Source organism: Mesoplodon mirus (genome assembly GCF_964341445.2).
Source record: "Mesoplodon mirus genome assembly, chromosome: 2".
Classification (NCBI taxonomy): Eukaryota; Metazoa; Chordata; class Mammalia; order Artiodactyla; family Ziphiidae; genus Mesoplodon; species Mesoplodon mirus.
In genome coordinates, this window is record NC_138977.1 from 26,914,740 (window position 1) to 26,938,281 (window position 23,542).

The 23,542-nt window shown below is 39.8% G+C and overlaps 1 protein-coding gene and 1 long non-coding RNA gene across 3 annotated transcripts in view; one reads left to right on the forward strand and one right to left on the reverse strand.

The window, feature by feature from the left end:
- The window catches only part of LOC309798907, a 79,566-nt gene extending 78,677 nt beyond the window's left edge, over positions 1–889 (reverse strand). The window contains exon 1 of the long non-coding RNA XR_014293249.1: positions 367–889. This is a non-coding gene — a long non-coding RNA (uncharacterized lncRNA). The remainder of the gene's footprint in view (positions 1–366) is intronic.
- PPM1K (protein phosphatase, Mg2+/Mn2+ dependent 1K) lies at positions 167–22,913 on the forward strand. Of its 2 annotated transcripts, none has more exons than XM_082611644.1 (7): positions 167–315; positions 6,226–6,739; positions 8,046–8,146; positions 15,137–15,302; positions 15,461–15,605; positions 16,940–17,074; positions 19,171–22,913. In XM_082611644.1, exons 2-7 carry the CDS (start codon positions 6,300–6,302, stop codon positions 19,300–19,302), a joined length of 1,119 nt encoding a protein of 372 aa, XP_082467770.1. In that variant the 5' UTR covers positions 167–315; positions 6,226–6,299; the 3' UTR covers positions 19,303–22,913. The 2 variants fall into 2 exon arrangements, with proteins under 2 accessions (XP_082467770.1, XP_082467771.1); XM_082611645.1 differs by lacking the exon at positions 167–315 and adding an exon at positions 824–1,056.
- Positions 22,914–23,542: the final 629 nt, after the last annotated feature.

A 23,542-nucleotide genomic window follows, 5' to 3' on the forward strand; every position in this document is an offset into this window, starting at 1 on the left:
GCCCTTGCGGGGAGGCTCGGTCCCGTCAGAACCCGTGATTGGCTGCGACCGAGAGCCCGGGAGGCGGGCGCGCCTCGTTGCTAAGCGAGGATTGGTCGGAGCTGCCATCAGTCAGCGGGAACAGACTTTCCCCTCTCCATCTGGCAGCTGCCCGAGAAAAATTCTCGAGAATTTCCAGCAGATGAACCAGTGGCTGTTCTAACTGCTTGCTCCAGAGACTGGAAAAATCGGAGAAGGCAGTCTTATTTACAGAAAACCCCTCTCCCGCCCTCCGTTAGCTAATTAAAATTTTTCCAGGGACATTGCCATCACGAGGTAAGAGCCTGGAGAGTGTACTTCATTTATTTAACCGTTTATGATACTTACGGGTGGGGGCACAGCCCACTGCTCCCGGTCCGCGGAATGGAGGGTAAACGGAGGAGGGTTCCCCAGGGAGGGGAGGGGAGGAGAGGGGAGGGGAAATATCTGTTTAGTTCCCCAGCCCCTTCAGTCCGAGCCCGGAGGTCAGTGCCTGGGTTCTCTGTGCACAGCTTGCTTTCTTTTCGAGGTCTGGAGCAGCATGTCCGGGCGGGGCCCACCTTGGCTGAGCCACCGGCTGCCGGCATTTTCTGCGGAGCCTTCGCACTCGGCCTGAACTTGATTGCAAGCTGGAGGCTCCTGCCGAGCGAGGGTGGTGGGCCGGGCTGGAAGGAGGGAGGGGATCATGGAAGGGTCGATGGACGGGAAGCAGGGGCCACCCTCCCTCGCTTCCCTTTAGCGAGGCCCCGAGTCGCCTAGCCCCAACCCCCCGGACGCGATGATGCTGCGGGGGTCAGCGCCTTGTCGCCGCTGCAGCTGCGGCCGGGCCGAGGGAGACGTGGCGGTGGCTGGAATCTGTCCGCGGAGACTGTGGTTGGGAGGCGGGGTCTGGGCGGCGGAAGGTGCGCGAGGGAACCCAGCTGGCCGCAGTGCCGCGCACCGCGCCGGCGGGAGGCTGCGCTTGCTGCGGTGTATCGTCCTGGGTCGCTCAGCTGTCCCGGCCAGCGAGCCAAGCCCAGGATCCCGAACTGTCCAAGGGTGAGCTTTTCAGGGGATCGGAAGAGAGAAGGATGCAGAGCCCTAGCTGGGGTCGATCTGAGGACGTGGGTCTTGCTTTGCCAAGAGCGCACTATAATCTCAAGGCCTTGTGGCTGCTGACGTCTTCTTTCGCAGCCGCTGTCTGTAGAGATTTCCCAGGAGCTGACAAAGGCGAGACTCCGGGTGGCAACAGCCAGGGAATTTGGATTCTCTAAAGCTCCACCGGCCTTTCTGAGCTTCAGACTGGAAGTGTGCAGCAAGGCCTCTCCGGTCCTTGCACACTCCGCCAGTGCGGAGGAAAGAAGGAGGTGGTCGGCGCTTTCAGAATTGGGCAGCTAAGGTGACAGGTTATGATGGTCTTGAAAGACAGCAATAGTGTCGTAGTCTAGGGGGAAAAAAGTCTCAGTTATAATTTTTCAGGATTTTTTTCTTGGAACCTTAGTCGGTTTCTATTGGTCACCAACCCAGGCACCTACTTCCCTTGACTGGAATCTTAGAGAAGAGGAAAGAGTGGGAGAGGTGCTGGTGATAGAACGTAAAGGAAAATTCTTCTTCTTTTTTAAAAAAATTTACTGAAAATTTAATGTGTAGATCTCAACGTTGTATTAAGTGCTCTAGAGGAAATGAAAAAGGCTAAAATACACACTTTATACTCAGTTGTTCTGGAAAATTCTTAAATGAAGGTTTGGAATATGGTCTGTATCCACATTAACTGAAATGTTTTACAAGATATTTACGGAATTAGAATGATGAATACTTTTCATTGCTCCCATGTTCTTTTCTCTATTCACACATCTAAATACATATGTTCACATCAAACCTAAGAAGAGTCATTGGAGGTTCCTGTTGTTTTTGTTTTCTCCCTCATGTAGACTAGTAGATTTTCTTTCCTTCCTCCTAGCAGGGTACTGGTAAAGAGGATATTGGAGTCCAAATTTCCTGAAATACATTCTGGAGGTTTCCATAATATTTGAATCGATTGGGATGATTTTTTTTTCTAGAGTGGTTAAAGAATTATTTCAAGAATATTAAAATTTTCGGTGTTTCCACTGTGTAAGTTACTGATATAAAGATACCTGAGTGCCACTTTATAGTGGGCAAATGTGAATACTTCGTTAAGTATTTTTGCTAGAGGTATAAGTCTAAGCAAGTTTCAGTAGTACTGATCCCTAGAACTCCTGAGCAATTTTGGCATGTGCTTAACATGACAGCAATAAACTGTACTTTCTACCTGCTTTCAACAGTCAAGAGCAGTTTAACTCACATCCCAAGTGCACGCTGCTGCCAGAGACTGGGAGCGCCTCCCTTTTCCAAAAGTACATTTGGACAGCTCCAAGGTGTTTAAATCATTGCGGGATTATAAAATTGGAATAAGATGAAAATGTAAAATAGGCATAGCAATCTTGTAGCTGTATATGTGGCTTTTCTTCATCACTCCCCCCCTTTTATTTTTAAACAAAGTGTATACTTCAAAAGTTTACTAGAAACCAAATGCCTTTTTTTTTTTTTTTTTTTTTTTCCCCTTCTGATGCTTTTCACCCAAGATTTCCTACTCTCAGGATGTGGCTTTTCACCAGCGCTCTACTGTGGAATCTCTATGCCTACTCTTGTGGACTCACAACTTATTTCCTTTAACCCTCTTTGCTGAGAATCCCCCCTGCTAGTCAGCGTTGTTCAATCAGGGGTCAACTTTGTTCAAATGTCAGAGTTCTGTGTCAGGACTTTAAAGTATGAGATTAACCAAAAGCATTGAGGAGGAGGAAGATGGAGGCTGCTCACACAAGTGAATGTTAAAACGATGAAAATGGAAAGTATTTTCAGCATTTATTTATTGTCAGTATGTAGAATATATGCAGGCTCACACTCACACGTTTTAAAAAATTCATGTGATTAAAGTAAATCATGAGCCATACATTTTGTTTTGATTGGGGAGTAAAAAAGAATTTGGGGGCTTCCCTGGTGGCGCAGTGGTTGAGAGTCCGCCTACCGATGCAGGGGACACGGGTTCGTGCCCCAGTCCGGGAGGATCCCACATGCTGCGGAGCGGCTGGGCCCGTGAGCCATGGCCGCTGAGCTTGCGCGTCCGGAGCCTGTGCTCCGCAACGGGAGAGGCCACAATAGGGAGAGGCCCGCGTAATACAAAAAAAAAAAAAAAGAAAAGAATTTGGAAAACAGTTTGGCCTAGGTGGAAGACTGTCCATTTCCCCCCCTTATGTTATATGACTATTAGTATAGCTAGGTTGCTTATATAAATAACCTGCTATGTAGCTAGGATTCCAATCAAGTTATTTGTCTTTATTTTCTTGCTGAGCCTAGTTTTTAAATTTTATTTTTGCTAGTAGAATATAATGTGCAGCATAATGTATTCTTGGGCTCTTGGTTCATTTAACTTTTCCTCTGACATTTTTGTGTCTTCAAATGTCTTTCAAGCAGAATTACTTCTGCCCTTTGACTCTTTTGGATTACTTTGACTTTCAAAGACTGAATGTAAATGTTAAAATGAAAATAAGCTAGCCTTGATTTCCGATTGAGAGATTGACATAAAGGGTTCCTGAATAACTATTTTTGGTTTGCAGAACGACAAACCCATGCCCATTTTTAATTGCTGAACTGACATATAATAAAAATATTTCTTAGGTGTTTGTCACTTTGTTCTCTACTTTTTTTGTTATAAAGAACACTTTCTTTTTAAGGCTTTTGTTTTTTCCCCACAGTATAAATTCCACTTGCTAGTCAGCGCCTCGTCATTTCCAGGGGCATGGGGGGTGGTGGGCTATGATGAATGATTTGTAGTTTGAAGCTCTGAAGGAAACTTCTTCATGTGCAGGTTTAATTCAAAGTTGTTTTTTAGCTTGGGGACACAGGTCCTCTCTGAGTTGTTCCCTCAGATTAGTAATGATTTAGTTATATTGCATAAGGCAAAGGAGACTGAACTACTTCTTTAGACACTCCCCTGCTTGCATAAGTGACGCTACCTTGTTTTGTAAGCTGGCAATATATCTGCGTTACATTTCATCTACCCCAATAGCCAATAGTATGCCTTAAAGTAAATAGTTTCCTGTGACTATTCTGCTTACTATCTGAGATGATTGTATAGATAAGGAATGAGGAAGGAGGCCAGGTTGAAGACTGAATTTACTTTATGCAGGCTTCAAGAAATGCTCAAGCTGCATGTTTTCATTCTTAAATAATGTTTCCAGTGGATATATGTTCCCTGATATGAGTGCAGCTCTGTTCATTTTATTTATTTTACTTTTGGAAGAGAGAGAGAGAGAGAGAGAGAGAGAAAGGGTATCCTAGAAGAGCTGCAGAAAAACTTAATATTTCCTAGTTTGGAATTCTAGAACTCTTGCTTAAAGTAGGTGTGTCACTACAAAGTAGCACAAGGCTGAGTATGGTATACATGCTTTGGACTGAAGCCAAAAGAATAGTACTTTGCTAATTTCTGGTGCCCTCTTCAAATGTGAATGTTTTCTAATAAACATATTTAAAGTTTTTTTTTTCTATAACATAAAGCTGCTTTGTGAATTATCTCCATCAAGAATTAGTACTTAGTTCTCTTACTTGCTAGATTGTATTATGCTTTGAAAGTTCTCCACAAGTTTACCTTTATTTGACACAGTTTTTGGTTTTGAATAACATATAACCTTCAAACAGAAGCAAAGGAGTAAACACCTCTTTTTTTGGTAATGGGATGTGGTTTCCCTTTGATAACCGGAGGTGCTGTGTCTCCCCCGACCCCAGTATTGTCATAAAAGAAGTGAATTTCAGACTTTAGTACATGATATTAGCTAAAAGGCCAAGAGGGAAAGGCCTCCTAAGTCTTTTGTGACCCATTAATAGTTTGGGAGGCCATCTTCATTCTAAATTCTGAGAAAGCAGGGCTCAGATGTCTTCCATTGCTTAGGTATCCAAGGGCGTTCTTTGGAACCTCATCCTTTCCTTCTACTGCTTTACTTACTGAAAGGAGTAATGGTCCTTCCTACACACAGCTAGACTGATTTCCAAAAACTTATTTGAAAATGATTGTTTCAAATCTGTAATGCATTTTCTTGTAGATGAATTCAAGCTGGGCTTTTTGTGTGAGTTCATGTGTGCCTTTTGGGGAGATACATTTTTTTCAAATTCATTTTTATATTGTGAAACAATTCAGAGGTGCAGTTGAGAATAATATAACACCTGTACACCCTCCACCGGCATTATCAAATCGTAACATTGTGCTATTTTTTACAGTTGGTTTTTAATTCATAAAGTAACAGAGCGAAACACTATTTCTGCTTAGAACCTTATTTGTATGGCAAACTGCCAGAAACACAGCCCTTCCTGCAGGGGTGTAGGAATTCCCCCTGCCAGCGCCCAGGGGCGGCTTTTGGATGCGCTGCAGCTGTTAATGTAAATGCATAGATCAGTGACTCATAAATCAGGGCTGCTTGTCACATGTGCAGTTCCCCCCCGTTCCTGAGATCACACACACGAGAGCTGGCTTATCCTTGTGCCTCTGGCACGTGTTTGCACGACCCAATTTACATTAACCAGAATAATAAAGTTTAGTAAGTTGAGAAATCTTAAACTGAACTGAGGTCCTAGATTGTAGCTTTGCTAAAACTTGGGCACTGAGTACAGAACTATCATAAATAGTCTATTAACCAGTTGGTTTTTTTTTAATTTCTAACTCTCGTAAGAGACTTTGTTATGGTTAATATTTTTCCCCACCTTTTCTTCAGAGCAATGGCGTGCATTGATGAAGGGAAAACTATTTAGTTACACCTGTTTTCTATATTCTCGCTACTCAAAGTGTGGGCCTGCCCGACCAGCACCTTGTTTGCGGGACCAGGGAGCTGGTTTGAAATACGGCCTCTCAGGCCTCACCTGACAGACGGAATCAGAGTTCACATTTTAGCAAGATCCCCAAGTGACTGTAGGTTAAAGTTGGAGAAGCACTTGTTCTATATGAGCTGTGCACATTGTCAAATTTTTATAGAATGTAAACCCTGTGAATGGGGTAGGTAAATCAATTCATTTTTGATCCACTATTCTTAGAAGTAGGCTGTTAAGTGCCACCTTCTTTACAGACTTCATTCGTGGTGCTATCTAATGATATATCAGTTATATTTGAAATTATTGATGGAGTCTCTCTCTCTCTCTCTTTCTCTGTTTCTTTCTACTCAGTTGCATCGTTTCTCTGGAAGACAGCCCACTGTTGTTCCACTGACCTTTCCCTCATTCCTGAGTCCTCTGGAGTTATGTCCACAGCTGCCTTACTTACTTTGGTTAGAAGTGCTGGGAACCAGGTGAGGAGGACAGCGCTGCTCGGCGCCCGCCTGCTGCAGGACGACAGGTCGGTGACGCCCACGTGCCACAGCTCCACTTCAGAGACCAGGTGTTCTCGGTTTGACCCTGATGGCAGTGGACGACCAGCCACCTGGGATAATTTTGGCATCTGGGATAACCGCATCGATGAGCCGATTCTGCTGCCGCCCAGCATTAAGTATGGCAAGCCGATTCCCAAAGTCAGCTTGGCGAACGTGGGCTGCGCCTCGCAGATTGGCAAACGAAAAGAGAACGAAGACCGGTTTGGCTTTGCTCAGCTGACAGACGAAGTCCTGTACTTTGCGGTGTATGATGGCCATGGCGGACCGGCGGCGGCCGATTTCTGTCACACCCACATGGAGAAATGCATCCAGTACGTACAAATGATACAATGGCTTTCACTCTTGGCAGTGTGCCTTATGCTTCCTGTTTAAACTTTCACCTTTTGGCCGAGACATACTTGTTTGTTTGTTTGTTTGTTTATGTATGTATGGCTGCGTTGAGTCTTCGTTGCTGTGCACGGGCTTTCTCTAGTTGCGGCGAGCAGGGGCTACTCTTCCTTGCGGTGCGCAGGCTTCTCACTGCAGTGGCTTCTCTTGTTGCGGAGCACGGGCTCCAGGCGCGCGGGCTTCAGTAGTTGTGGCTCGTGGGCTCTAGAGCGCAGACTCAGTAGTTGTGGCTCGTGGGCTCTAGAGCACAGGCTCAGTAGTTGTGGCACACGGGCTTAGTTACTCTGCGGCATGTGGGATCTTCCCGGACCAGGGCTCGAACGCATGTCCCCTGAGTTGGCAGGCAGATTCTTAACCACTGTACCACCAGGGAAGTCCCAACCTTCACTGTTAAGGTAGTTATTTAAGTGCTTTCACACTACTGTTTTATGAACAAGCAGTTGCTCAAGCATGCCAGTTATTACAGATGATTATTACCACTTCAGAAATATGTATGTTTTAACAACTCCCTTGGTGAGAGCATTGACCAGAATCTGCAGCACTTGACTTGTGATCATTTCAAGTGAATTAACATAATAAAGTACATGATCTCATGTACTCTGAGAATCTCCTATCAGTGCAGGGCACACAGTGCTTCAATAAGTGGTAATTATTCTTTCAAGTGGTATGAGTAGCTTGGAATACTTGTTGAAAATAGCTTTAGATGATTGGCATTAGAATAGGGAAAATGCTTTTAATGAGGGTGCTTTGGAGCTCTTTAAAAAGTTTATTTACCGCAATTATTATTAATGTATTTTTGAGGGTCACGCTACTGCTAGAATTAAAAGAGGGGGAGAACATGTGACAGTTATGACCATGTGACTCTTCTTCCCAAGCATAGTTATTCATACCGTTCATCAGTTGATTTATATATATTTTGCCTTATTCCACAAAGGAACTCAGTGGCTTAAATTTAATATAAAGGAACTCTTGACTTCTCAGGGTTGTGATAGTGAGGATTAATTTTTTAAGGATGGAGACTTGGGCTTTTATTTTACTGTTTTTAAAGGCTTATCTCTGTGCCTGACTCTTTCTCAATTTGATTCGTTAATATGTGGATCTTAAGCCTCTGAAAGGCGAGCCACAGAGGTCCATTGTATGGAATGACTCTGCTAGCTGGAGGGACCAAGAGGAAGGCTAGAAACCTGTTGTCAAATGATTGTTTGGGCCTCTTTTTTCCTCTCCACGAAGGGATTTGCTTCCTAAGGAGGAGAACTTGGAAACTGTGTTGACCTTGGCTTTTCTAGAAATAGATAAAGCCTTTGCAAGGCACGCCCACCTGTCTGCTGTTGGTAAGTAAAGCAATCTCTTTCCTTACTGTCCTGGGGCATTTCAGGGAAAAAGGAAACACTTTAAGCCCTTTAGGGGTGGGGATTTTAATGTAAGTTTATTTGTAAGGATGCTTATGTTGAAAATGATTTTTTTAAAATGAAGAATCACTTTAAATGTTATTTGGAATCCAAATAAATCCACTTTTAAATGAACTATATTGGAGATTGTTTTAGAAATTGGAGCTCCAAAATGGTTCTGATACTGAATTTCAATTTTAAAAAGATTAAAAAACATTTTTTAATCTGTTTGATTGCTTGTTTTATGGGGAAGAGGTCCGTACTATGAGAGGGTTTATTATTTTGGGGTTTTTTTTTTAGAGGAATCTGACGAGCAAGTACTGAAATTCACTACAGGGTAATCTAATCTAGCCAGAGAGTAAATGTCCACACCAGAAGAAAACTGCTAATTGGTCCTCAACAGAAAAAGACAATGGCTAATATGCACTACTCTGTAAAATTAGAAGGAAGATATTTTTTCTTCCATTTCTTAAAAAAGCTTCATCTTGCAGCTTTCCTGTGGTAACTAGTTGACATTTTTTTAATTTGTTAAACACAAGGCCATGTCAGCTGAATTTTAGAATTTGTGTACTGTATGACCTTACATTTTGAAAGTAAAATGTTTCTGATTTTGACTAAATTTATCAAAACCATTTCAGGAAAATGTAGCTGATGTTTTTTGGTTAGCTGGCCCCCCAATTTGTTGCTCATAAAGTTAATCTCGAAAATTTCTGCAGCAGCCATTAAATGTATGCATATAGACCTCATAACCGATTTGAAAATGAATCATGCAGTAACATTAATCTGTGTTTTGTTCATCCTTTTGTTTAAAGGAGGTCAAAGTGTATCGCAGCAATGTTATTTTTGTAATTTTCAGTTGGAGTACTAGGGCTGGAAATTCTTGCTATTTCACAGATAAGGAAGTAAAACTCAGAGAGAGGTAAAACGTCAACTGCAGAGTTAGGGCTGAGATGTTCCTGGCACCCACCGTGGCCTCTCTCATGGGCGTATTTAATGATGAGTATTAGAGAGGATGACTCTAGGATGGCTCTATTTTCCATTTTAAGAAGTTTTTCCTCCTCTTTTTTGAGAACCTGACCACCATCATACTTCTCCGAAAAGCATTAGAGTCCACTCTCTTTGTTCAGTTCAGGGATTTATTTTCTCGTTTGTAGATTATTCAGGCCCATTTTCTCTTCTTCTTTCCTTTGGACTCCTTTTCCGCCTTCCAGCTGGCCCCTCACCTTGTGAAAATAAGGGTTGAGAGACAGTAGATTTTAGCATAGGATTCTGTACGGGTTCCTCGTGGGTAAAACATACGAAAGTGAAGACGACATCAAAACACTTTCTTATATTTGTATTTTTATAACTCTGAAGATTGGTGTGCTCTTATCTCAGCCATAAGCAGGTCGGCTGTGTATCACACCACGAAGTTGATCGGCTGTAGTGCAGATGGTGTGCCCCAGCTGTTGTGTAAATAGGTAGAGCTCACTGGGCGAGGTTTTCAGAAAGGAATGTTCAAGTTTACCATGGGAATGTGGCCAACAATCAAAAACCATTAACCCTTCATGGGTGCAGTCAGCCCTTTTGTAAAGGATCTACTTGACGAAGATGCTTAAAACAGTGATCGATTTGGTATAAAATGTGAGAGTACTCCTTTCATTTATTAAATAATAAATTACAGTTAAAGGGAATTTTGAACTTAGGGAGAGAATTGACTTAACTTGCCTACCTTAAAAGAACCTTTCTAAAGATACCTTTCTCACATCAATTCAGTTGTGCAAAGAAATTAATCATAAAAATGTACTTCATTTCTAATAATGAAATGAAAATTTATTTATTTAACTTAGTTCCTCTGTCACATACTTTAACTTAATGACCTCAGACCTTTCATAAGATATTCTAAAATTTATTTTTCATTTGATGGCCATTTGCTTGCAAGTATAATGGAGCATGACAGAATGAAGAAAGGGTCTGTTATGACATTGTTGTTCTTAAGTCTTATTTTGGATGTATTCTTATAGATCAATTAGTCTGTGTGTGTTTTTTTAAGTAAGTATTTTGAGAACAACTTTAAATTTATTCTTAATCAGTTGCCAAGGCTTTCAAAGGTGGCAAAAATTGCCTTTTGATATTTGGGGGCTATTTTATCAAATATATTAAAGCCACTAAATATAGAATGCTGTATGTTGTTTAACCTTTCAATATGTGGATTTAAAAAAAAAAGTGTACCACTTCAGATTTCAAAGTTATTACTTAAATTAAAAAACATTTTTTAGTTTTTAGTAAGAACTGAAGCAGTATCAGTATTGTAAGAGCGAATAATATTCTTTTTGGCATAGCTGTGAGTAGGACCAATGCTAGTTAAATAAAATTGTGAACTAAGTGCAGTTTGCCCTCTCCAATTTCTTTCACCTTTTCTTTTAGCATCAGCTCCATTTTCCCTCCTTGAACCCCTTCTGTGTTCAGCTTGAGGGTAGGGGCCATGGCTTATTCATTTTTGAATCTCTAGGGTTCAGCACCCTGTAGAGAGTCTGGAAGGTACTCAATAATTATTTGGACTAAACTGATCTCCACTGCCTACTCTTTCTTACCAAAGTTATTATAACTTATTCCTTGATTATCCTATAGCTGATTTAACCGAATTATTAATATAATGTATATATTTTAATGAGTTATCACTTCTAGGGGGGATTTGAGTTTTGAGTAAGGAAAGCTGAAAAGAGATCGGTTAAACCATAGGAATGAATCGCTAAGGCTGGAATTTCAGGTAGAGAAGAGTGCCCCACGTCATACTATTAGCTTTCTCAAAAGAAAGTGAAAATAAAACACTCTCTTCTTTTTAAGACTTTCATCCAATATCTGCATAAAATACTTCAAATTATCTCATTAGCATTTCAAATATTTACTATTTCAGTTTAAAATGGGGGTAGTTTGAGGAGAATAAAATCAGAATGCCACTTATCAAGAAAGAGCCCTTAAGAAATGGCTGGCTATTTTTATTGATTTGTTGTAGATGCATTTTCAATTTACCCTTATTTACAAATAGCTAATTTCATCATCATCTTTGAATATTTTGTATTCATTTTATACCAGTCATGTGTATTTTTACAATTAATGAAACCAGCCAGTAAGTTCAAATGATGTCCCATTAGTCTATTGTTTAATGAACAAATTGTCACTTAAACCAGATGGTAGAAAACTTAGATGATATCCTATATATCCGATAAACTCTTCGAAGTGTTTCTAGATTGCTTAAGATTTGAAAGCAACAAAGCTCCCCAAGAGACAAATGGATCAAAAAGAGAAGACTTGCTCTGACGTTCAGAGTGGGAGACGTTGGTGGCAGCATTGTGAGTCTCATTGGAAACTTCCACGCTCTTCATGTTACTTGATCTCTTTATGGAAGAATTAAACTAAAAAGTAACCAGTGTGAGAAATGCAATGTTTTTGATTTCCCTTCTTATGTTGGAGGCAGCCAAAAGCAAAAAAATAGGGACAGCATTGAAGAGATATTCTTATTGTGCTGTTACTGCTTCAACTTGTTACTGATGTAGTGTTTATGATTCACACATGTCTAGAATGCCCATTTTTAATAAACATTGAAACTGTATTGGTTTATACATATTATTTTTTACACAGTTGAATAATTACTGGGGGGGTTATACTTTGAAAAGTACAACTTTACTCTTTATGTTGCCATTCAAAATCTTGATCATTTTTCTTTTGATATATTGACCTGCAACACTGGAGGAAAGAGAGAGCTGCAGAAACTCCCATTTTATGAATTACATAAAATTGTAAACATTCATTAGAGCTCAAGAGCCTTGCTAGCCTTTATTTAAACAATTAATTTAATCGTCTATGCAAAAAATGCCTTCTAGATACTAAAATCCCTGCATTTAGCACCATTAACAAATAAGTCACTCCTTGTATCTGGTATAGGAGGTGCTTTGATTCCTTCTTGATTTATATTTAACTCCCAGTAATTTGGTGGTATACTGTAGTTTACATCCTCTCTGGTATGCTTGTCAGATACGAACTATTCAGTGCTCTATCCATGAATTCCCATGAATTTTTTCCCTTTTGTAACTGGGACAGTTCTGATATTCATACCAAACAAATTTCCAGTGCATTTTTTTCAACTCAATAAAGGTACTGATTTACTCTTCAAGACTGACTGACTGTGTGTGTGTGCATGAGTATGTAGATGTGTGTCTGTGTCACCACAAAATGTGTCTCAGTACACATACATTTGTATATAGGTTTTCCTACCTTAGGAAGCCACAAAACTAAGAAGTGTTGCTCTGTGATGAAAAACAGACTCAACTACAAAATACCATCAACTTGGGCAAACTGAGTTTTGGAATCATTGATTTGGCATCTCCTGGAATATTATATAATTTGCTAGTGAAATTTTCACCAAAATAAAACCCTTCCCCTTATTTTGCAGCTCTTTCTCTACCCTCCCCTGTGTTGCAGGTTTGTAATGTTTGAGCACAATTCCTGGGTGAATTTCCTATTTGCCTCTGTGCGTGTTATTTGTGGCAGAGAACTGTGCCTGGTCAGCAGCTCTAGACCTGGAGCCCGTGGACACTATATGCTGGGCTTCAGTGGAAAGAGAGATCTGCTTAATTTTGTCCCAGGTGAAGGAGTCCAGCGGTTCCTAGCCTGGACTACTGGAAGGTTCCCACATCCTCTTTGTCCCATTAGTTGAGATGACTTGCAGTAGAAAATGTCCAGTGAGTGTTAAGAACTTATTGAAAGATGTCTTAGTTTTATAGTTCTGTTGTTAGGGAAAAAAGTGAGAATTTTTACTTCCATGTTAAATGTTAAATGAAAATACATGCTGATTTAATATTTATATTCTTAGATGCTTAGCAAGCCAGAATCAACAGTTTTGAAAACTTTCCCATAAATCCTGGGATTTTGGAACTGTGAAGTTGGGTTGGTTAAAAACTCAAGCTCTTTTAAATTCCCAAACGGCAGAGCCATGAATTATAATCCTAAGCAGCTAAACTTGAAGTTTTCATTTATGAGGTTTTAACTCTTGACGTAGCCAATTAAAAAACACTTTTAAGAAAAAGCTGCTCCTGGGACTTCCCTGGTGGTTAAGACTCCGAGCTTGCACTACAGGGGGCACCAGTTCGATCCCTGGTCAGGGAACTCAGATCCCACGTGCTGCTGTGTAGCGCAGCCAAAAAAAAAAGAGAAAAGCTGCTCCTGTCAGTTTAAACAAAGGAGAATACTAAACTCCCTGGACAGGTAGCATCTGAGTAAACGCCTGTGTTTTCTCGCCTGGCTCTTCTCATCATTTGAAAAGATTACAGAGGTTTAACTGTAAAGCTTCCCTTGTATAATGTTTTAGGACACTCACAAGTTGACATTTGTAATATAAACATCACTGATACACTAAAACGTTTGTCTTGTACAACTATGATATGTAATATATTTTAGTTTTGCCAAGATGATACTACTCTGGCACAGCAGTTCCAAAATCAAAAGAGATAAATGGGAAGATAGTGCAACTATATATGCTCTTTCTCCATAAAGTAAATTCGGCACGGATATAGAAGATTAAGCAGGGTTTACTCATGTTTTTTTTCCATTTTCCTCTTCTGATTAAAGCAGGCATTTTAATATACTGATTGGAAAAACAGCATTACTGCTGTTTTTAAAATTGTCTTAAAAAAAAAAAAGGGAAAGACTGAGCCTCAGTCTGTCAATAGCACTTCATTTTTCCTAGATCTGCCTTTGAAGTCAAAATCATCTTTAGATGATCACCTGAATATTTTACTTAGACGCTTTAAAGAATTAACCATGTTACTGAAGATAATACCTGCTTTAAATGCTATCTTTTTAAATTTTTTCAATTTGCTTTCCTTTTTAGCCCATAATTTCACAGTATTCTCACTTTGACAAGGCTCAATGCACCCTCAAACATTTTAACAAGTAGTAAAGAACTCAGGGAGACACTGTTAGAATACACCAAAGAAAGATGCAAAAATGCACTTTGGATTGGATGGAGGAAATAGCGGTGACCTCCAGCCAAGCAACGTATAATTTTGTTATTGGTCAGAGGACATTAATATTCTTGGGGTGCTCTGGGCCCCGGGCTTGACCACAGGATGAGCACTTGGCAGCACTGTCCTGCATCTGGGGACAGACTGATTGTTCGGTGGAACGACAAGTGTGAACTATACCTAGTTTATGGGAAACTAGAATGAATTTCATTCCCTGCCCTCCAGATTTACTCCTAATATAATGATGGCTGTACCTTTGTTTCATGTCTGGGGAGGACAAAGATGAGAAACGAATGTGAACCTTTAAACGTTTTAGGATTTCTTTTTTTTTTTTTTTTTTTGGTGAACATTTGTAAAATTAAAACAGGTGTAGAAGGAAAGAATATAAAATATAGTGCTTGAAGAGCCAGTGAGGCACTTGGCATATCTTGCTTAGCCTATTAACTGATGATAATTTCACAGGATAGGGGTAAGAAATGGAAGAAAAAAGCTGAGTCCATAGATTTTAGAAAAGTTGGCTTGCCTGAATGGGCTCTGTAGACCTAAATCATCCTGCCATATTAGCCAATCTAAAATGTAATACTCTTAATCCCAACACCTGATGTACACACAAAGCTGTAATAATGATCGATTCAAGTGAACCCTACTGTATATAAATAGAAGCTACTTGGAGACAGTGATGCATTTTTTACCAAATTAGGTTAGCAACTTTTTCTGTTTGCATGGAGCCTTGTTACTGAATTAAATACCTCTTTCTCTGCATGATCTTACTTACATAGTTCATTTGCATTTTATTTGCATAGCTCTAGTTAAATTAGAATGATACATTTCAGCATTAGTTTAACATGCCTAAGTTTTATCTTGTAATAAAAATTCTACATCCAATCATTTGACTGTCACTGACTTGTACTCTTTCTCATGGTGTCTGCAGCGACCCTTCTGACCTCTGGGACTACTGCAACAGTAGCCCTTTTGAGAGATGGTATTGAACTGGTTGTAGCCAGTGTTGGCGATAGCCGAGCTATTTTGTGCAGAAAAGGAAAACCCATGAAGCTGACAATTGACCATACTCCAGAAAGAAAAGATGAAAAAGAAAGGTACCACCTCCACTCATCAATCTTTCTATAAGGATAGTATTTATAAGGTTCAAGATAGAAATAAAACCTTGCATTTTAAACTGATTTCATGCTTAAGTTTAACGGAGCCTTGGTTTTCTGGGTATCACAACGTAGTCTTTTAACTTTTTTTTGACCAGGATTAAGAAATGTGGCGGTTTTATAGCTTGGAATAGTTTGGGACAGCCTCACGTGAACGGCAGACTCGCGATGACCAGGAGTCTTGGAGATCTGGATCTTAAAACCAGTGGTGTGATAGCAGAACCGGAAACAAAGAGGATTAAGGTAAGAAAGGACTTGCAAACCCTTGATACACGGGCAAGGAAGGAATGCAGGATTGTCTCCAGCCCCAGCCGCAGGCTTTCTTGGAAGCCTTAATTGAAGCCAGAGTGACTTTTATTCTTAGTTTTTGAAAAAATATTTATTTATTTATTTATTTATTGGTTTGGGGCTGCGTCGGGTCTTACTTGTGGCGCATGGGGCCTTTTCGATGTGGCATGCAGGCTCTTCCTCGTGGTGCGTGGGCTCCTCTCTCGTTGTGGCACTCGGGCTCCAGAGAGCATGGTCTCAGTAGTTGCGGCACACGGGCTTAGTTGCCGCATCCTGCGGCATGCGGGATCTCAGTTCCCCGACCAGGGATTGAACCCGCGTCCCCTGCGTTGGAAGGCAGATTCTTAACCACTGCACCACCAGGGAAGTCCCCAGAATGGCTTTTAAACAGAAGTTATTAATGGAAGGACAGATAAACTTTTCAGATAGAATAGGATAGTATTTTCCTGGCCTAATGTATGATGAAGTGTTGGCGTTGTTTCACCCTGCTGTGGAATTTGCCTGGAAGCATCACTGTGGTGCCCTTCCTCACCTGCACCTCATCATTCAGCATCACTCTCCCTTGGAAGCTGAGCCTGACTTCCTTTTTCCACCAAGCTAAATAATTGTCCCACCTCTCTTTTTGTGACATCTTCTGCTTGCTACTAATCATTGCCCCCATTACGCCACACTTCCCCCAGCATACACCCAGTGGTGAGCTGACACTTCACCTGTGCAACCCCCAGCCTGCTCTAGTACCTGGCACATTATAGTGTAGGCTCCCAATAATGGCAGCAAATGACTGTTAATTTATTGAACAATTTTATGTCTTATAGATATCCCACTTATATTCATATCGTCTAACAAACACTTACATAGCAGTTTACTATGTGCCAGGCTCTGTTCAAAATAGCTACTCCTACCCCATTTTGCAGAGAAAACAAATCTGGAGCATATACACTTCAACCTACCTATGTTTGCCCCGTTGAAAAATAGAGGTGGGTTTCACACCCAGGAAGCCTGGCTCCTGAGACAGTGCTCTCAGCCATTACATCAAGCTGCGTGTCAGCATTTAGCTATCTGGCTTCTTCCTCATGGTGTTACTAAGTAAACGTTAGGTTTGTCCTCAGTGATTGATGCTAAACGTTGCCATTTTTGCCCTAAATGCAGGCCTTCCATTTTCACTCTGTTTGCCTACAAGCTCTGAAACACGGATGACCACTCAGAAAACAGATAAAATTGTTGAATTATGAAGATTATTCTAAGGCTGAGTCTAGTTTCTAATCCTGTGCATTTGGTTCTGATTGCAGCTACATCATGCTGATGACAGCTTCCTGGTCCTCACTACAGATGGAATTAACTTCATGGTAAACAGTCAAGAGATTTGTGACTTCGTCAATCAGTGCCATGATCCCAATGAAGCAGCCCATGCAGTTACTGAACAGGTGACACAGCAGAGCTTCTGCTAGAGAAGTCCCAGGGCGGGGAGGAGAGGCCAAAGCCAGGTGCAGGTTTCGGTGCAGCCTGGAGGGGCCACCACTGACTGGAGATTTCTTTGAAATCTTGTGTTTTAGCTTTAGTATTACATTGAATTTTACACTTGACTCCATAATATTTCCAATTAAAAAATTTTTTTACAATTCTTCCAAGTAGTTAAGTAAAATATGCCAAGGAAATGAGCTATGTTTATTTTTTGGCTTTGTACACATTTTGAAATGATAGTAATAGCACTGGTAAATTATAACATTAGCAAATACTAATGTCACCGTGTGTCAGGCACTTTTCTATTCATATGTATTTAACTCATGTAATCATCACGATAACCCTCTGAGGCTGGAGCTAGAATTATCCCTTCTTCACAGAGGACGAGACATTAAGTAACTTATTCAAGATGGCAAGATTGTCACATTACAGAACTGGTCTTCAAACCCAGACAGCCGAGCTCCTGAATCCAGCCACTGGACCATTTTAAACTAGACGGCTCCACATGAATATCCAATGTAGAAACACTATAGCATAGTCAATTTCTGGTTTTGAAAAATGGGTGTGTAAAAACAAACAAATACAAAAAGGTATATGGATGAGTGGTATGTCGGTGTGCCAGTCAGAGCTAAAATTTGGAAGCTGGATAATAGCCAGTAAAAAAAAAATGTAAAATTTCCATGTGTTAATACTCTGTTTGGATAGATAGCTCTTTTTTTTTTTTTTTTTACTTTATTTTATTTATTTATTTATTTTTGGCTGCATTGGGTCTTCATTGCTGCATGCAGGCTTTCTCCAGTTGCGGTGAGCAGGGGCTACTCTTTGCTGTGGTGCGTGGGCTTCTCATTGCGGCGGCTTCTCTTTGTTGCAGAGCACGGGCTGTAGGTGTGTGGGCTTCAGTAGTTGTAGCTTGTGGGCTCTAGAGAGCAGGCTCAGTAGTTGTGGCTCGTGGGCTCACTAGTTGTGGCTCACGGGCTCTAGAGCGCAGGCTCAGTAGTTGTGGTGCACGGGCTTAGTTGCTCCGTGGCATGTGGGATCTTCCCGGACCAGGGCTCGAACCTGTGTTCCCTGCATTGGCAGGCAGATTATCAACCACTGTGCCACCAGGGAAGCCCCTATATCACATATTTTTTATCAATCTTTTTCTTCAGAGTTTTGACCTCAGGCTCTGAGGTATTTTCTTTTTTTTAAATAAATAAATTTATTTATTTATTTTTGGCTGCATTGGGTCTTTGTTGCTGTGCGTGGGCTTTCTCTAGTTGTGGCGAGCAGGGACTACTCCTCGTTGTGGTGCGCAGGCTTCTCTTGTTGTGGAGCATGGGCTCTAGGCACGCGGGCTTCAGTAGTTGTGGCTCGTGGGCTTTAGAGCGCAGGCTCAGTACTTGTGGCACACGGGCTCTAGAGCGCAGGCTCAATAGTTGTGGCACATGGGTTTAGTTGCTCCATGGCATGTGGGATCTTCCCGGACCAGGGATCGAACCCAGGAAGTCCCAGGCTCTGAGGTCTTTTGAAATACATTTGCTGTAATCCCAAGCACTTATTAATGCTGACTCTATAATTTGCTATTTGCATTAGTTCCTAAAATTGATTTATAATTCCACTGTAGGAAGTTTAGTTTATGCCAATTTTCTATTTTGTATAGACGGTAATAAACTTCCTTACAGTTTTATATCTTTACACACATCCACTTCCTTAGGTTATTATTTCTTTAAGCTAAATTCCTAGGAGCAGAATTGCTAGGTGAGAGCTAACACTGAATCCTTAACCCTGCATTAGTCCCTATGCTCAATGCTTTACATGTGTTTTCTTCTTCAGGAGCTATGTATTTTGGACCTTAGTCCACTGGTGTATTTATTGCCAAAACTGCTACAGTGGCGTAGAGTTAATACAGTTGTTTGGGACATCAGTTATCCTATATGCGATTGATACAAACCACTGTGAAATAGCTGTGTTAGTAACTATGTTGTAAAGCAGTCTGGCCTTCCAGGGAAAGGCCATTTCTTTCTGTACAGACTCTGATCTCCATTGTTCATCTCTTCCTTCCTGCCATAACTTGCAGGCAATACAGTATGGTACTGAAGATAACACCACTGCAGTAGTGGTGCCTTTTGGTGCTTGGGGAAAATACAAGACCTCTGACATCAACTTCTCATTCAGCAGAAGCTTTGCCTCCAGTGGACGATGGGACTGATCACTCGCTGGGACTTGGAATTTCTGTGCAGTTCTTCACTGACTGTGTCAAGAAACTGATAAGATTTTAAAAAGTCGACTGTACCAAGGTGACCCTAGGACTCACTAGATCAGTACACAAATCACTATAAACTTAGTAACCATCTACATAGTTTTTCATAAATACCTGTCATATTTATGTTCAACTAACTGTACATACTCAGTATAAATACGTGTAATTCAGCTATTGTGAATGAGTCTCTGAGTGAGCAAATGAAAAATGGTTTTGATACACTTGCTGAGTGTTAAATTTCTATATGAATTTCTTTTGACCATTTCTCATCTTTATTCATTTGACCAGGTTCTTGCCTTCAAGTTCTTCAAAACTAGTCAGTATTTTGACAGCTACTCAATGGTTATCTGCAAGTGTTTATTTTTAATAACTGTACCAAGCAGTAAGTATGAAAACTGAGTTCTCTGTTACTATATTTTGTACTCTGGATCACCTACTGGTGAATGTAACAATGCAAAAGAAATTAATTCAGCTAACATGACACTGCTAAGCTGTATACATATGTACAACAGTGCACTTACGTATTTCAACTGTGTCACCAGGTGTCTCCTGCCCCCAGTCAATTCATTCCTGTTTTTCTGTAGGTAAGAATGCTATATAGCTATGTCTATTCCTTCATATCAGAAAAGAATGTCCAGGCTAAGAGTTCTTTGGTCAAAGCTATACAGAGTTACATACTGACAGTATCAAGTATTTTGTATAACGTTTCCATTTGTTATCTCGAATTCTATGTTTTGTGTTTTGTATACAGTATGTTTATATTATCGCTTTTTGTATAGAGTAAGCAAGTCGGATAATTTGTCAGTAAAAATAATCCCACATTGACTGATAACTGCTACAGACATAGCTTGAGGTTTATGTCTCCTTTTTCTAAGACTCCTAAGAAAGAATAAATCTAAAAAAAAAAAAGCCTTATCTATTCCAGCTTGCTATGTAATTTAGGAGTATAAAACTATATTTCCTTATATCTGTGTGTAAGTTTGCTGTTAAAATGTGAATCTCTAAATGTGTGTATGGAATTACATCTGCAATTTATTTCTGCAGACAGTGTAAATTTGTTGTATGTGTAGATGTATGTACATATGTATATTTTAGACTAATGGAAAATGAAAGGGAACAATCCTGCATAGCTCCTTCACCAGTTAGCTTTCAATTATTGATATGTTTATCTCTAAGAATTCTTGACAAACTGAGGGAAGTTTCAGAGTGGAGAACCAATGGTTACTGGGAGATAAGGAAATGATGAAAAATGGCTGTAGGAGATATTCTGTGGTGGGTAACTTATGTGGAAAAACCTAGGAACAGAACAGCATTTGAAGCTACATTGCTATATTGTAATTTGCATGTAAAATAATAGGATGTGAGAAAAATACTGAAGTGTTAAGAATGACGTGGAGTTCTGTAGAAACAAAAGAAAAACCAAAACGATAAAGTTGATGTACCTTCAACTCTTAGTTTTCAGGTTGACTTTTTAAGTTTTACTCAAGGCTTATTAGAAGGAAGAGGGCACAACATCAATATTCACATCTCACCTTTTTGGGAATGGAAGAAAATAAATCTTGAGTTTTCCTGCCTGTATTAATCAGGAATTATCCTTTGGGAAAAAGTGGTATGGAAATATTTCAAGGTGTTTTTTTTTTTTTCAAGGAAGTTTGGTAAAAGAAAGAAAAACATTACAAGAAAGGATATGGTCTCCTATTCATTGCCTGGGAAGTGAGGAACCAAAGGTAGGCTAAGAAACCTGGAAAACTTTCTCCCTCTTTCTGAGTAGGGTCTTGGGACATAAACATGGAAGCTACATTTAGGAGTATGGAGAGTTTCCAAACTAACAAGCAAACAGAAACTCTAAAGCACAAGATGACCTTCTAAAAATGTAGGTTTTATTTTTGTTTTGAATTCTTCACATTGCTATTCCTCTCTTTTACTTTAAAAAACAAGCGTGGGAGTGATGTCGTTGACTTCAGAGGTTTAAGAGTCACCGATGCATTGGGGAGATTGCCATCTGTGACAAAGAAGAATTTGTAGGACATGTAGGCCTTGGTCTGGAGTGGATTTTGCTCTGCTCAACCTGAAAGTTTTTAAAACCTGAAACTAGTCAGCTTTGACTAAAGCATAAAAACACACTAGTGTCTGTTTTTCAAGCCACAATGTTGAAGTATAACTTATAGATTATTATAATCCATAAAAGATAAGCATACATGTGTTAGGCTTTTAAGTCTATTACTGGGAATTATGCAAATAGTAGTGGAACAAAAGGACTGTTCTAAATAGTTTTTCAGTTATAACTGTGAATTTGCCATGTGGCTATTACCATGTGGGTATAGGTATGGTGTAAATTATACTAATGTAATTAAACTTAAATCAATTGTATTTATGTTTGCCTTTCATTTAATATGTAGTATATAAATCATCTTTCTAAAATGGGTTGCCTAACTTTATTTGCCATCATTGATTTGGCAAAATATTCTTAAAATCATTGTGATTTTTCACAAGTATAAATTCTTAAGTACCTTATATATTCAAGTGTACATGCAGTCCTGCTTTCCATCAACCGTTTATTTGTTACAGACCCTTGTGTTAAGTGTGTCAAAGTTGTATGCACTTTTTCTGAAAAAAAAAAAAGTTTTGGCAGGATCAGTTTTGAATTTCAGTACTCTATGATGGGAAATTACTTACTTAGAAGAATTGTTAGCATGTAATTTAAATAGAAATTATTTTTTCTAATTTAATTCTTTTTAAACAAATCTTGGCAGAGAATGAGTAGGCCTATGCTAAGTCTTCAGTAGCAGACAGGACATTTAGTTTTCTTTCTAAGAATGGACAAGGATTTAATTTCACAGTAATATTATAATAAGAAAATGCCTCAAGGTGCAGTGGGGGAAGGGATGGTTAAAGTTTAGCATTGAACCCTTAAACACAAACATATATTTGTATTTTCCTTTAGCACTTCAGTTCACACACCTGCGTCTGTGCAAAGTGACAAAGTGGGTTACGTTTTATTGCATTTATTATGTTCACTTATCTGGATGACTTCAGCAGAAATAAAAAGTCATGTCTTTAGAAGCCAAACTGTGATGACCTGCCTGTTGCTTTTGGCATCTGGCATGAGACCGCCTGACTCTCTGGCAGCTCCCCTTGGTTGTTAGATGGTTAAAATGGTCCGCTGATGGTCATACTGCACATTCTAGGCTGTGAAGTCATGGCGTTGTTCCATCTCCAAGAATGACTCTTTTTCCACTGGATTCCTGTACAGAATTTAGCAGTTTGCTGTCTCCCAAATTAGCTTCTGCTAAAGTGCTCTTGTGTACATTTGTTTTATAATTTACCAAAATACTAATTGGGTGTATAGCACTTCTGTAGCGGGCTGATGTAATTGCTGCTTTGACCATTGTTTTAAAAGTATGTATTAAGAGTAACTGTAAGCATACTAAAATCATATCTCAGTGTTCAAAGCAACATTTAAATAAAGTATGTGCATTAAACACTTTAAAATCAAACTGTGTTTATTTGGCATCCAGACTTTCCAATATTTATTATGTGACCCTGTGAACACTGATGTAAAGGAGTCAATGAATGTCTCAAAATTTTTTAGCAGCCAAATCCTGGCTGTTTGCAAAATTAATGTGAAGCATCTTTGACAACATTATATACACACTTATCTATTCAAATCTTTTCGACTTGATTGAAAACAAGATTTATCTCTCATTTCCCTCTTCCAAAATATTTGTTGGTACATAAGAAGAAAATGGTTGTGATTTCTACAATATATTGCCTGTGGTATATTGTACTGCAGCATTTCCACGTGTTAAAAATTAGAAACAAGTGTTCAGTGGGAACTCAGCAATATGCATTTAATGTAAGCAATTTTTAATGTCCTGCCATTGATTGAATAAAATGTCATAGTTGCAATCTTTCAGCACAAGGATCTCTTCTAGAGTATCCCCTGAAGGTAACTTGGTAAACTCCATGGTGGCAGAGGTCTATTTCATTTTGTTCAGACTCCTGACCTAGCACTTTTTATAAGTTCAGCAATGCGGCTAAAATGTTTGCTAAATCAGTGAGTCAACGCATTGAATTACATTTTTTATTAATTTTATGTTAGTGGGGAAATGGGCATTAGATATTTTAAATAATAAGCCAAACATAGTATTTAATCGTGAAGGAATCGTATTTAACCTCTTTTGGTGTT